Here is a 15,565-nt window from a genome sequence, read left to right on the forward strand (position 1 = left end):
CTACAGCCCAGCTACTGCAACTGCCTCCTCACAGGGTACCCTGCCCTGCCACTCCCACCCCTGCACCTGTTTATGACCACGATCATAAACATGAACTTGTTATCGACATGGGATATTCTATTTTAAGAAGTTGATGCTCCATTGAAAACATTTAAACAACTATAAATGGAAAAGATATCATAGGCTAGAATAGATTTAAAAAAAAAAAAGATGAAAGAGACTTTTCCAGCAATTTCCCATTCCCTTCTTCTTCCATCTTATCTCTTGGTCCAGAGATATTTAACAACCATGGTAGGGCCCCTCAAAACTGTCCCTCTCTAAACACATAGCTTACCCCTCCCTACACACTATGCAGAAGGTTCGTAGAGACCAAGGCTGTTGGTTTTGCCTAATAACTATGTCCATCACCAGTGAACTCCCCCTCAGTGACTGAAATTACGAGAACAAATGAGAAGTTGCCCCTCACTAGAAGCAAGTCTAGGAGCCGAGCTTCATTGCCAGACCTCTCTTTTGCCTGCAGCAAGTGTTACAAAGATTCCTCAGGTCTTAGCACAGTGACCTACCTTTATCGTCTTCACCAGGTTGGCAGTGCTGTTGGCGACCTCCTTGGCGGACTGGACAAAGTGCCTCTTGGCCACGGGGTTGCCTGTCTTGGATGAGGCAATGCGGCAGGCGTTGCACAGGGCTGAGGTGTGCTTGGCGACAATCGTGGCAGCAGACAGAACCTACAAAGCAGGGACTGGGTTGGGGGCACCCCACGCTTCAGTGCAGAGGTGGTCAGTCCAAAAGAAGCCCACCCCGGTCCCCAGCCCTGGATTCCCCCAACTCACCCGTCTAGGGCTGCTGTAACTAAAACCCATGTCTCTAGCTCTGCTCCCCCCAGAGTCTCACCAAGAAAGGAGAGGGCGAGAATTATTAAGGTAGAAAGAAGAAACAAAAAAAAAGAAAACTGGTGCTTCTGTGGTGATGGGAGTGGGCTGGGATCCAGGGGGTCTTAGAGGAGAGGCTGTCAGTATGCTTTGCAACCTCTAGCCAAGAGGGATACAGCCCAGGGCTTAGGCTGGGGTTAAAATTTCTAGTAGCCACATTAAAATAAGTATAGAAGCAAGGGAAGTTATTTTAATTAACATTTAATTAAACCTCAAATATCCAAAATATTTCAGTTTACCATGTAATCAATATAAGAAGATTAAGTTTTTATAATCCTTTATCATACTAAGTCTCTGAAATCGGTCTGTATTCTACACTTACAGCCCATCACGGTTTGGACCAGTTACATTTCAAGTCCTTAACAGTCACGTGCAGCTGTATGTCACCCCTACCCGCAGGCGGGCTGTAGGCACCTTATGAAGGGGTCTGGCTCAGGAATTTCACAGGCTCCACTTCAACTGCTTTTCTGAATCTGCCTGATCCACTTTGCTGAGGCTGGTAACACTCTTTGGCCTTAACTGGACAGCTGAGGCATCTCAGGTACACTGATGCCTGATGGGGTCCAGGTGGTCCCTGTATTATCTCCTTTACTGGGGTCCTTCTCTTGCCTCAAGGATACTGGTCCCAGGGTCAAGCGTGGACGAGCCCCTCATGAGCTGCCTCTGCTGGCCCATATAAGCCACTCTTGTTCCTTTCAGTACATACTGCTGGAATTACTGGGCTTACCAGGTGGCGCTAGTGATAAAGAACCTGCCTGCCAATGCAAGAGACATAAGAGATGCAGGTTCGATCCCTGGGTCAGGAAGATCCCCTGGAGGAGGGCACAGGTCACACAGAGTCGGACAAGACTGAAGTGACTTAGCACGCTGGAATTACTAAACCCGATCCATGCCACTTGTGTATCAGAAGTATCACGGAAAGTTGCACATCCTGTCTAGTTCTCAAATGTCTCTATGGCTCTTTTTTTTCCTGAAGGTTCTGACCTAGCTTTGGGGCCTGGCTCAGCACCACTATTTCCAGGAAGTGACCCCTGACAGCCCCTCAGAGAAACCATCGACAATCTTGACATGGTCATCATACCCCAATTACTCCAGCTTCCAAATTTTATCCCACAATAAGAGTTAAGGGGGTAGGGGATTGGGTCCTACTCATGGTGACCCTCAGTGCCAAGCACAGGACAAGCCCTCCATGTATCTCCCCTGAACTGATGAATGGAACTGTGAGCCTCCTGATGAATCTCGCTGTGATTACACCACCGCAACTGCCTTCCAGCACTTCATTCCAAAGCACCTATCTGTATTCACCTTCATCATATTTTGCAATATTCCTCTAAGTCATTATCTGGCTGGCCTTGCAAGCTCTGAAAAAACAGTAATCTTCATTCTCCCAGTCTCCTACCACCCACCTCCAAGAGCTCAAGGATGCACAGACCTCACATTCCCCACCCCCTTCCCCTGCCCACGGTTACCTGTGATGGGCTGCTGCCAGGATCCACCAGGTTCTGGCACGCCATCTGGATAGCCTGGTTGGCCCTGGCAAACTGGATGGGATCCACAAGGCCCTGGTGGCCTGCCTGGCTGTTTGGATCAGAGATGCCGACCAGGTACGCAGCCTGGGAGGGAGGAAGAAGGCCATAGCTCAGGCTCTCTGTGCACCTAGATAAGCCTGTGGGGGATCGTGGTCCCACAGTGTACCTGCAGCAGTCATTCTCAGGTACTCCCAGTGCAAGGTGGTCAGAGTCATCTCATCAATAAGAGTTTAGGGGTAGACAAGCTGATGCTCGCTTGGGCCAGGGATGTGCCCGCAGGAGTCTGCTATGGGCTTTGGGGAGCAAAGTCTCCTTGTTCTTAAGAAAGCTTTGAGAAGCTCTTCCAGGGGAGCATGATCAAGGATGCATGTAGCCCTGAGTGCTCTAGCAGCCACTTTATGACTCCAAGGAGGCCCAGGCTCAGCATGAAGCTTATTCCTTAGCTGGCAGATGGGAGAGGGAAAAAAAAAAAACAAGTGAGTGTAGACTGATGGCATGAAATTGCCAGGTAAGCTGATCCTGGACCCTGCCCTACATGAGGGTTTCTCATCTCATAGTCTAATGTATCCTTAGTGTTTCGGCCAGTATTTTGAACAGTAAGTAAGAATGAGTAAGATGGTTCAGGGAAACAAAATAAAGGTAATATTTAGTCTCCAAGAGGACAAGAGGCTAGAAGAGAAGGTCTTTTCTTCAAATGCTTTGGGTGTGTTAGCCAAATAACAGGGAAGAGATGAATCTGTGAGGGGGCATTCTAACCTCAACTCATTTCCCCTGAGATGCGAGGGGCAGGATAGGGGGGAGGCAATTTCACCCCCCAAACTAGGGATGTTTTTCTTTGGTTCAATAACATCTTCCAGGCTTGAGGTAACTGTCAGATGATAAATCCTTCAAGGCAAATTCTGACATTTTTGAAAGTTCAGTGACATGAGCCCAGTAATTATTGGAAATGCACAGGACCTTCAAAGACGAGCCAGGAACATGCCTGATCACGTCTCTGAGTGATGGCATCTAATTTTTTTCCCCTCTGATTCTAAAAAAGAGCATGACTAAGATTTTTGCAACTCTAAAGCCTCAGAGGGAATTTGAATTATGTAGTACCCAATTTTTTCCCCCAAACAACTTATCTGTAACTATGACCTTAAAAAAAAAAAAAAAAAAAAAAGCTGGCCTCTGAACCCTTATGCTGGGTTTACAGTATTCAGTGTCCTCTCCAGTCTGCTCTCCTCCTGGGAGTAACTGGCTGATATTTTGCCTACATGCTCAGGAAGCAAAAGAGCCACCATTGTTTTCCATGGTTTAAGTGGTGGTGGTTGGAGTTGGAGCTGAAGCCCCCCATGCCTCCCTCGTGGACCAGGCACAGGATGGGCTGGAAGGCCTACATCATGGGGCTTGGGGACCAGTCCCTTACCTGGGCTGCAGCCTCCGTCAGCCCACAGAGAGCCTTGGATGCAATCCCCACACACTCCCCAAAGGCAGGGAGGTCCCCGGTCTTGGCATTCTGCGAAATCCCTGCCATCGACTCTCCCAGAACCTGCAAAACACATCACCAGTGATACTATGACCAGCATTCCTTCAGACCATGAGGTAAAGGGGCTACGCTTCCAACTTGAATGCTCAAGGACATTTTATTATTATTTTCCTTTATTTGCAGTAAGAAGAGATTCAAGATAATGACATTGCTTCTATCTTATAAAGAGAAATAAACAATGAAAGTATGAAGCTTTCATCTAAAAGTTATCTATATCTCAAGGAGGTACAGTTAATATACACCAATCACTAAAGTAAAATCTATATAGGGCATCCTATGGGCAAATGGTCTAAATTGAGAACTGTTAGTGCCCAGAATACAAAAATCACACATATCTGTCGACCTGTAGGTGAAGACACACCCAGAAAGTAGAAAACACACCCATCCCTTCATTTATTTATTGACAGTGAAATCTAAATATATCTTTAAGGAGTGTACATGTAAAGAGGAAGATAGTCTGAAACTAAGGCTAAAAAAATTTTTAAGGCTAAATTCTTAGAGTATTTCCCTTTACTTTGAAAATCATTGGTATATTCTCTTTTCAGAGGTCTTTAAAATAATAGTCAAAAGGGATTTCAGTATTCAGAATTCAACCCAGGGAGGTCAAGCACCCTGTACAAGGTGAGACAGAAGTCACAGACGCAGAGGGAGGGTGTCCACCCTGTATCTGGGGCTGTGTCTTCTACAGTCTCCTCACATCCCAGGAAGGCAGGTGTTACTTTCCAGGGTCACAGATGGTAGAACTGAAGGATGTGCAAGGGACGCTTTAGAGAGACTATCAAATTCACGTCTAGAACACAACACAGAGCTCTTTGTTTGTCAAGATGCCATCTTGGATGGGGAAAGAAAGAAATTCCCTAAAGTTGCCTAGATATACAAAATAATCCAGTTTACATAAGGACTTGCAAAGCAGTTAGTGGGTATTTTTATGTACGGTATTTTCCTTTCTTTCTCCCTGCATCCCTCTTTAAGAAGAACAGTTTCTTTGGATCTAAGTGTGGGAAACATGTACAGCCTCCATTTAGACAATCCATGGTACCATAGTACCGTAAAGGATGCTGGACAAAGCAAACTCTTGGCCTAACTTGAAGTAAGCCCTCCTGACAGCACCTGTACAGCTGTCCCTCCAAGCAGAAGAGCCCAAGCCATTCTCATTGTAGGCTTGTTGTTCAGTCGCTAAGACAGGCTGGGCTCTTTAGCGACCTGATGGACTGTAGCCCACCAGGCTCCTCTGTCCATGGGATTTCCCAGGTAAGAACACTGGAGTGGGTTACCATTTCCTTCTCCAGGGGATCTTCCTAACCCAGGGACTGAACCTGCATCTTCTGCATTGGCAGGCAAGTTCTTTACCACTGAGCCACCAGGGAAGCCCTGCTGTCTCCCCAAAGCTAACGTAAACAGGATGTAAACTAATGTGCAGGAACACTCCAAGTACAAAATCAAATGGCAACTACTCAATATCCATTCAGCTCACTTGCATTTCATTTCACCTGGTTCTGAGACATTCTCAAAAACACTGGTGTTATTACCAAAGGTCAGTGTTTCTCAACCTTTTAAAACATTATTATTACTGCTCTGCTAAGAAGTCTTTTTAGACCACCCTCCCTCCAATTGCCACCCACATTAAATTAAATACTAAGAAATCAGATTCTGTTGAGCAAGGTTAAGATTTAGAGAAGGAAGGATAGAAGCCATTGTATTATCTTAGATATTTTCACTGCTTGCACCCTCAAAACCCCCACAAATTTTCATGCCCCTTGAGAATGCATGCCATAAATGGATGGTAACAGGAACACACAGGAGAGGCTCATGTATGGTCATTGATAGGCTTTCACCATTATGCAGTCCCAGGTGATGGACATACATGCTTAGATTCACAATAAGACTCATCCCTGAGAGGGTATAAGCAGTGATTCTCAGAGTGTGGCTCCTGAACCACATGGGCAGGCCTGGGAACTGGTCAGAAAGGCACGATCTTGCCCATTTTGGGATGTACTGAATCAGAAACTTAGGGGTGTGGGTGTGGCCTAGCAATCTGCGTTCAACAAGACCCCCAGGTGATTGCAATGCATGGCTAGGTTTGAGAAACACCTGGGCAAAGGCACCATGAGCCTTTTAAGACATGGGCATCCCCAGGGAGGGGCCACAGACCTGTGCACACAAAGCATGTCTCAGTTCTTCCCACAGTGGGGAGGGATGCTAACAGCAAAATCAGGCTCACCTTAGAGTTTTCCATCACACTCTCAATGCAGTCAAAGTAAGAGAGGTCACTAACGGGTTCATTGGGATTGTCCAACATCCCCTTGACAGTCTACAAAGGAAACATGACTTAAAAAGCAAGCAAGTCTTAGAATAAGGGAAACAACAAAAAATACCAATTATCAATCTCCCTGGCACACACAGGATTCTGATCACAATCGCTCATTGCACACATTCCTGGGAGGAATTTCAGCTGTACCAATGGCCTACCGCCATCAGCAACCTGGGTCTCAATCAGACCTTTCAGAAGGTACAATTAACTCTCTCCTCCACCCCTAGCCCACCCTCTCTCACATGGTAAGTATTCCTATTTCAGAAAACTAAAGGTACATAGGGTACGACCAAGCCACATCTACTGAGATAAACAATACAACCTGAATTGGTTAGGATTGCTTTATGGACAAGTGGGCACACTGATTTTATTTTTACCCACATATACTCTACGGGCATAAATAAATTTTCCATGAAAAATAAACTCTAAGTATGAATATAAATTGATTAGCACCCATAATGTGTTCTGGGCCACCAGGGGCCTCATGGACACCTTCATAGTAATAAGTGTTACTCTTGGGTTTTCTCTAACGCATCCCCTACATGCTACAAAATCAAATGTACAAGAATACTCTATCCTAGCTTCTCCCAAAAGCCCTAGAAAAATCACTCTCAAACTTTTTAGGTAGAAATTACTCATTCTCAGCCTCCATTCAATACCATAAGCCTCTTCCTGTTTGAAATAAAGACTCTTTTAACACAACAACTCTTAGAGGAAATACGGAAGCAGGGGTGATAACCTCACCAAATCTAATTTTTCTTGAATTCCATCCCACTAGATGGATGGAATTCAAGATTAGAACTTTGGCCCCAAAAGTTTCCCAGGAAAGATAAAAGGCAAGAATAAAGGAGAAGAGCCTGACCCTGGAGGGAAAAGACAGACAGACACATGCTCTTAAATCCTCAGCAGTCTTTCCAGGGACCCACCTCGAGTTCCCGCAGGGCGTTATCACATTCCTTTTGGCCAGGAGCTTGCTGCGTGCACAGCGTGATGAGCTGGTTGATGCTCTCGGTCACAGCTCTGAGACAGAAAAGGGAAGAGTGTTTTTGGTCGTGTTTTGTAAAGATCAACAGAAATTTCCCCAATGATGTTTTGTAGGTTCGATAGGAATACAGTTAATTCACTATAAAGCCTGCGGTTCCTGTGAGAGCTCTTTCACAAGGCTCTAAACCAAAAATAAACCACAGTCAGGGAAGAGAGAATGAGAACCCCCACCTTGCTTCTCATTATTTATTCACTGATTTACCCTTAAAAGTACTAATAGCTCTCTTAAGAAAAGTGTGGCTATATACTCACAAGAAAGAAGTCACAACAAAGTTGCAAATGGAAAAGAGCTCCTGTTAACACTGAAGTCAATATCCTTCACTAGCAGCCCATCAGGAATAGGATGATCCCAGCCAGACTATTTTGGACAGCCTTTATGTAGTTTGGACTATTCTGTGTATTTTAAAACAGTCACACTGTAAACTGTGTCTTATGATTTTAAAACCTATTCTTTCCTTACATTTCTACATGATTGATCAGTTCCTAGAAGCTATACCAAAATTATTCTTTAAAAGGGCTATTTCCTTTGTTAACATTAATAGGAACCAGAGATTCTTAGATGATTTTATATGTGTTTCCGTTCTTCTAAGAACTTAAGACACAGCCCAGATTGTTTTCTTCACTGGCAAGGGTTCTCCCCTTCCTGGGCAGCCAGTGTTTAGGTTAAGCCATGGATATTTTAGGAAGGCATGGTCCATTCTGAGTTAATTCCTTTAATAAGTGTGTGAAATATGGATCCAGATTTTAATGGGAGGGATATATGGAGGTCTAATTATTCCATTATCTTTTAAAATGCCATCCTTCCTGATTTGAATTGCTTTTGTAACTTTGTTGACAATCAGTTGACCATATTTGTGTGGGTCTACTTCTGGACTCTATTCTATTCCATTGAACTGTGTGTCTAACCTTTCACCAATACCACACAGTTTGGATTACTACACCTTTACACTAGGTCTTAAAATTGAATATAGTACCCTTGTTTTTATAAATGAAAAAAAAGAGAGAGAGAGAGAGAGATGAGATAATTCCCTAAGGAGATGTTACAATAAGGTGCAAAAACAAGACTTAAACCCATGCCTATCTGGCTCCAGTGCCAGATCCAAAACCATTTTTCTGCAGGGTCATAACTGGCCGGTACCTTTGGCAGGACCCTGAATGCTATTCACAGTTGGTAACCACTGCAGCTAATGGGCAACTTAAACAAACAAAATAAAAATAGGACGCACATTGCTGCTAATCATTAACACTGTCTAATATAAAAATGCCTCATTTTATTAGTTAAATTGGCTTTGCAGCTTCCCACAGAATATCAAATTAGATGGAAAATGATGTTGCCAATGTACAAAGGCAATCAGCTTAATTATTTGATGAGGAGCTACTGCTTTGAATTTTAAATTTAGCAAGAATCATGGGAAGAAGAAAAACATTCCTCAACTCAAGAAAGAATCCTCAAATAGTTTCCGTAAGATTGATTCATTTAAAAAAACAAAAAAGATTGATTCATTTATTTGGGGAAAAGTGCTTAACTATGGTGTCATGGGGGAAGCACTGTGTCTTCCAGGTATAAAGCAGAACAAAGGCAGGACAGTCTCCAGCTGGGTCCACCTTTGGAGGGTGCGGTTCCTGATGTATTCATTGGAAGGGGCCCCCAAAGAGTCCAACACCATGTTCTGTGTGGCAGCCTTCGAGACACACTTTAGAGTGGGCAGGCTAGATGTGTCAACAGCACAGGGTGCAAAAAGGCCCCAACTATGATGACACAATCATTTGGGGAATATTTCCACATATCACACAAGCTGTCCATTTAGCTTCTTTCAATGTTTCCCATTTATCTACATTAAAAAAGCATATATATAATATTTATATTATATATTTATATATAAATATATATATTTATATAAATATCTTTATATAAAGATATTTCCACTCGAAACTAAGTGGTCATGGGAATTCCCTGGTGGTTCGGTGGTTAGGATTCAGCGTTTTCACTGCTGTGGGCCCAGGTTTGACAGCTGGTCAGGGAACTAAGATCCCACACGCCTTCTGGTACAGCCAAAAACCCCCCCAAAACAAAAACACACTACTATGTATAAAATACGTAACTAGTGAGAACCTACTGTATAGCATAGGGAACTCTACTCAGTGCTCTGTGGTGACCTAAATGGGAAGGAAATCTAAAAAGAGGGATCTGTGTATACATATGGCTGATTCACTTTATTGTACAGAAGAAACTGACACAGCAGTATAAAGCACTTCAATAATAATAATAATAATAATTGTTTACAATTGGTGAATTCGGAGACTACATAACTATTCATTGGCCTATTTCAATGAAGTAAAAATATTTTTTAGAAGTAAAAAATTTCAAATAAAAACTTGGGGTAAAAAAAAAAACCCCAACAGACTAAGGGTTTGTGGTTGGATAATCCATAACAGTGCCAGCATGGCACTACTTGTCTGAATGAGTCACTTGGTAATACTGATTCATGACTGAAAAGAATTATTTAGGTATCATTTATCCTCATAACTCGTTTTAGAGTGTGAATTACATAGCTAAATAAAAAACCAAGTGGTACAGAGGCAATTGGTTATGTAGATCTGACAATCGGAAAGAGTATTTTTATGGTTCAAACTATAAAACATATTCATAAGAGCAAAGGATTAGAGAAAACCCAAACACACAATGATCAAGGAATGACTAAACATACAGTCTATGACATAATTCTGGAAATCTGTTAAGTCACGATATCATATTCCTTATATCATAGAATATTCATGATATACAACTAAGTAAAATTAATACTAGAAAAGAATATATAACACATGTAAATCATATGAACCCATACCAAAATGTTAAGTGATTTTTACAATATTATTTTTAAAATTATTACTATTTCTTGCCACTGATTGGCTTGCAGATCTAGTTCCCTGACCAGGGATTGAACCTGGGCCACAGTAGTGAGGGTGCCAAGTCCTAAGCACTAGACCATCAGGGAATCCCCAAACAATATTATTTTAAAGCAAAGATTTTAGTAAATTGACTAAAATAATATGAACCAACCAACTCACATCATCATAAAAATATGGCCAAAATTAGTTGCATGCTCCCTGTGCTATATGTAAATCCCATTAGGCTTGAATTGTAGTTATTTTTATTTTCCCCACAGTTTTTTGGTAAAGATCAAAGCTATACAAATTAAAAAGAAAAAATTAAATAACCATAATTTCATCATCTAGAGATAGTGTTTTCTTATAATTCATTCTTGATCTAAGCATATGTAGCTACTGTCTGTCTTTAAACAATTGGAATCTACAACCTTAGATGTTAAAGGCTTTCTAACCTATAGCCAGTTAGTGTTCAGAGATACTAAATTGATTCAGACAGGAGTTTGTGAGCTCTGGAAGGAAACTGTATATAGACATGGAATTGGGGCAGAGGTGAGAGAAGAAAATCAATCCATTTGTGCTCATGATGATCTATTAAGCATCCAATAGCGAGCATGGAGGGAATAAAGCAACTTCAGACAATTCTCATCCTCAAAGGAGGATGTGCATAGGAAGGAACAAAGAGCAAACCAAAATTTAACCTGTTGGTATTCCCCGGGTCCTACCATCACAAGGTTTGGGGAGTAAAAAATAATATAGTTTAAAGCTCTCTAGGAAAGCAAGATGCTGGCAATCCAGTTGGAGAGGCAAGATAATGAACAGATAAGACATGAAGGTGCACCAAAGGAAGCAGTGATGGGGGTGTGACATCAGACAGGACTGGCGGGACACATGCAGGGCTCGCTGGGAGTGAAAGAAAATTAAAGCCTTGACCACAGGTGTGGGCTCTGCCTATTAGGGAGAGCCATACAGGGACCAGAGCAACTGTAAAGTCAGGGTTCAGCAAGCTCCCAATTTGGAGAATGGGAACAGAACATTGCAGAAGAGACTAAGAGACAGAAGAAGGCCCAGTGTACATTTTTCTACTTTATAGCATGGAAGTGCTGTTTGCTGGATCATCCTTTTTCACCATCTCTGGAGCCAGAAAGATGCCTGCCTAGCAGGAACCTCAAGGCAAAGGGCAGCTTGGGAAGAGGCACCCCCTGCAAGGTCCTAGGGAGCCCTGGGAAAACCGGAAAGCAGCTGAACACCTGGCTTAGGATGGTCCTGATGCTGGCAGCAGTGGGCATCAAGTCTTCAGCTCCCAGGAGTCCTTTTGAGCAGGGTGACTGTAGTCTGAGAAGCAGCTTGGGGGTGATTGGAGGTAGGACACTCCTTTTTTTTTTGCCACTGTAAATTGGCTTTTCACTTCCTTGACTAAGTTCAGGGGGCATCAAACCAGCCCCAAGTCAGGGAAAAAGCTGATGAACAATTTACAGAGAGTCTCCAGCCCACCCAACTGGCCAGAAAAGAGCCGGAGCCAAGCAGTTACATGGGAAGAAGAAGAACAAGCCAGACACTCCACAGAAAATGACTTCCTCCCCACGAGGCATCAGAAACCAAAGGGCCAGTTTGTACCAGGGCTCAGATGCAGAATGACAAGCAGAGCAAAAAGCACACATACTCCACTGCTGTCCCAGAAATAAACCTTTTTTTTTTTTCTAAAGCAGGAAGAATCATGGTGACTAGAAAGAACAAAGAAAGGGTTCAAGTCTGCTGACATAGGATCAGGCTGGAGCTGAGTTGGTACAGGTTTGGGTCCCCACGGTGGCATGTCTGGGGTCTTTGTGGATATCCACACGGACAGACAGGGAGGGCACGGCTGTTTCAAGAATAGGGAGGCCAGTGGGACTGCAGACGAAGACAATAACCATCAGATTCCTGCTACCCAGCTCCAAAGGTGCTTATGCACAGGACTTTTGGGAGGCCCAGAGAGAATGGGGGCGGTATGCCCTTGTTGTGCCTGTCCTGACTGGACTGGGACTGTCCTTTCTTACAGTCTGTGCCCACCACTGGGCCCATATCAGGCATGCAACAAAAATCGGTTTAATGAACAAATGAAGTAACAAGAGAATGAATGATTGCACCCCAAGTGGGCAGAGCTTTACCCCCGAAGAGGAGCTGGCCTGAGTCACTCAGGCAAGCTCCCACTGAGAAAATACCCCAGGGAGCCGAGCTTGCCAGCAACTTCCTGCAGCAGTTCCAACCCAAGACTATCAAGTCACGTGATGATTTTTGAGTGCTGACTTGGCTGTGGAACCATCAGGCTGGGAATTCGCCCTATCAACTGCTGAAAGCCAGGACAGACAGGGCAACAGAAGCTTTCTCACCTCATCTCCAGGGCCCTTCCTCAATGTAACCACCAGGGGGCGTGCAGACACTCACAGAGCAAGGACACCAGCAATAAGCTTTCAGGTCCCGGAGTCCCTTCTTTACAGGGCTTTCAAAATGCCCATTTACACTCTCCTTTCCTTCCCACAATTTAAGAGAGATGACAACACACCTCTGAGTTGGAAACTAATTTTGAAAAGGGGCAAAAAATTGAAGATAATGAAAAACAACTGAGTTCAGGTACGTGGAAACATTAGCGGCCTTATCCAAAGGCTGTTCTTGGAAAAAAAGTGATTAAGAGGGTTTTATATCAGAAATAGCTGCTCAATAGAGAGGATATCACCGTTCCTCCTCATCCCCACCCTGAGCTCAGGAGGGCACACACCTGCTGGAACAATCACAAGCAAAGCACAAGATGGAGGTGGGGAGATGTGAGTATATATCCCATCACCTAGCGGCTCTCACTGTTGTTTGAAGGTAAAGTATGTTTGGGCCTCCCAGGTGGCACTAGTGGTCAAGAACCCACCTGCCAATGCAGGAGACTTAAGAGATGCCATTTTTATCCCTGGGCTGGGAAGATCCCCTGGAGGAGGACATGGCAAACCACTCCAGTATTCTTGCCTGCAAAATGCCATGGACGGAGGAGCCTGGAGGGCTACAGTCCACAGGATGGGAAAATGTTGGACATGACTGAAGCAACTTAGCACTCAAAGTATGTTGATGAGAATGAATGAAGAAACTCAAAAGATTTCAAGGGAGTTGCCCTGAAATTATTTAAATTTCTAAGTGAAGTTGCTCAGTTGTGTCTGAATCTTTGTGACCCCATGGACTGTAGCCTGCCAGGCTCCTCTATCCATGGGATTTTCCAGGCAAGAGTCCTGGAGTGGGTTGCCATTTCCTTCTCCAGGGGAATCTTCCCGACCCAGGGATTGAACCCAGGTCTCCCGCATTGCAGGCAGACACTTTACCCTCTGAGCCACCGGGGAAGTTCAAATTTAAATCCGCCCATAAAAAATGATACTACAAAGAGGAGACCAGAGACAGGCATTAACCAGTGGTACCAAGATACCTTGTCTATTGGGAATGCAACAGAGTTCAAGGATGATATGGGCTATACACATTCCTATTATGCGAATGGGAAAGTTAAGACGGCTTGAGTGGTCTGACCAATGTAACCTACTTAGCTAAGCACTGAAGTCTGTACTAGAATTTAGGACTCCTGATTCTGACAACTTCAAAAAAGCCAGGAGAGATAAAGACATTGAAAAACAAATAAGCAAACAAAACCAAATTTAAAAATTTTTAAGTAGAATTCAAGCCATACTTCTTAAAAATCACTCATCTGCACATTTTGAAAATGTTTCCAATTAGGCTACAGATCCTAACTGTCCTGCCTTTAATCTTTCACTGCTGTTAGGTTTCCGATAAAGTGATACTAAGTCAGGCTAAGAAAACAGGCCAACACCGCCACAGAAATACAGAACACTCTACCCCCTTGGTTCAGCAATACTAATGTGGGATTACCAATATAAAATCTTCCTTAACTATCATTGCAGTTTCTCCAGATACTAGCATTCAATCACTAGTCATTGAACTAAACTGCCAGAGTGGACCTGGAGCAGAAATTATACCGTATTACCTACTTTGTTGGGTGAAAACAACAGCAAAGAAGGACATTCACATCATTCCCAGTTCAGATTCATGTTTTAATATATTTCCCCAATTTACTCTCACCACCATCCCATCTATCCTGACCTTGAGCCCTTCTGCATGTGACGAAGTGACCATGTTTAAATCCAGCTAATTAACATGGTTGCCAGGCTCATAGTAGTAAACACTCAAGAAATGTTGAATGGCTAGTTGAGTATCTTTTTTTTTTTTTAACTTTTCAGCATCTTCTAATTTCTTTTTAATGAACATATGGTACTTTCATAATCTGAATGATATTAACACTACTTAAAAAAACATCTCTTTAGGCCACCATATTTATAAATCAATGGAGGCCTTCCGTCTAAACAAGTCCTCCTGAAAAGGCTTTAAGAGGAGACAGACGGCATCTTTAGTGGAGAATGTGCATGCAAATGAGCCCATTTAATAAGACACCAGCGTCTATGTCACTCTCGCTTCCAACTCTGAGAACAGATAGCACCACTTCTTCACTCAGCAAAAGCAGCAGGATGTCAGGCGGACCTCGCAAACACTGACGTTATTTAACCACACATGAAAGCCCATTTTGTTCCACACTTACCTTGCAGCTGCAGCCAGGAGATTTTTTGCGTTGGGGGCTCCTGGGTCTACAGAGAGAGATTTGGCAGCTAACAGTAGCTTGCTGGAGGCCATGGAGATATTCTTGAGGTTCCCTATGACTTGGATCTGGTCTTCTTTCGTCTGGAAGGCAAAAAGGAGCCAAAGTAATTGGGGGCTGTCCATTTCTCCTAAGAAGCATTCAGAGCTAGGCACAGTACCCTGAAATGAAAGGAGGTTATCTGTACAGATGGCGTGAAGCCCAATTAGTCTACAGACACCTAGCGTGTCGAGACTCTGCCCGGTGTCTGCTATTCCCCAAACAGATACCCAGACCAAGATGCACAGAGAGGCACAGAAATCCATTCCCAAGTGGGTCAGCCAAGAACTATGCTGTATTACAAGTGTGGGTATTAATGGGGGGTGGCGAGGGGAGTGAGTAAGAGAGCAAACAGACCAGGCCACAATTCCAACATCTTGCTCAACAATGCTGAAGTTGTCCAGGGGCTGGTGCATCCCAGCCTGGCACATACAACCATCACTGTCTGGACATTGAGAGCTGACTGCATCCCCAAAGCTTCTGACTCTGGAAATAATACATTGCTCACCTGGTTTCCCATCCGAGAAACAGCCCTTTGTATATAACAGAGTAAGAAGCATGCTGGGTACCACTTTGAGGGAGTTCAAAGGAGCTCGCAAATAAATAGCTCATTGAGCTCACCCC

The 15,565-nt window shown here is 43.6% G+C and overlaps 1 protein-coding gene across 14 annotated transcripts in view; it reads right to left on the minus strand.

Moving 5' to 3' along the window:
* TLN2 (talin 2) overlaps positions 1-15,565 on the minus strand; it is a 493,069-nt gene that overhangs the window by 94,974 nt on the left and 382,530 nt on the right. For all 14 annotated transcript variants that reach the window (XM_081507557.1, XM_081507550.1, XM_081507555.1 and 11 more), the window contains 6 exons: positions 14,846-14,985; positions 7,224-7,317; positions 6,208-6,297; positions 3,867-3,989; positions 2,399-2,542; positions 564-725 (listed from right to left, as the gene is read on the minus strand). In XM_081507557.1, coding sequence (XP_081363683.1) covers positions 564-725; positions 2,399-2,542; positions 3,867-3,989; positions 6,208-6,297; positions 7,224-7,317; positions 14,846-14,985 — 753 coding nt within the window. The remainder of the gene's footprint in view (positions 1-563; positions 726-2,398; positions 2,543-3,866; positions 3,990-6,207; positions 6,298-7,223; positions 7,318-14,845; positions 14,986-15,565) is intronic.

This window comes from Giraffa tippelskirchi, chromosome 7 (genome assembly GCF_054371585.1).
Source record: "Giraffa tippelskirchi isolate mGirTip1 chromosome 7, T2T-mGirTip1v1.2.pri, whole genome shotgun sequence".
In the NCBI taxonomy this organism is placed as follows: domain Eukaryota; kingdom Metazoa; phylum Chordata; class Mammalia; order Artiodactyla; family Giraffidae; genus Giraffa; species Giraffa tippelskirchi.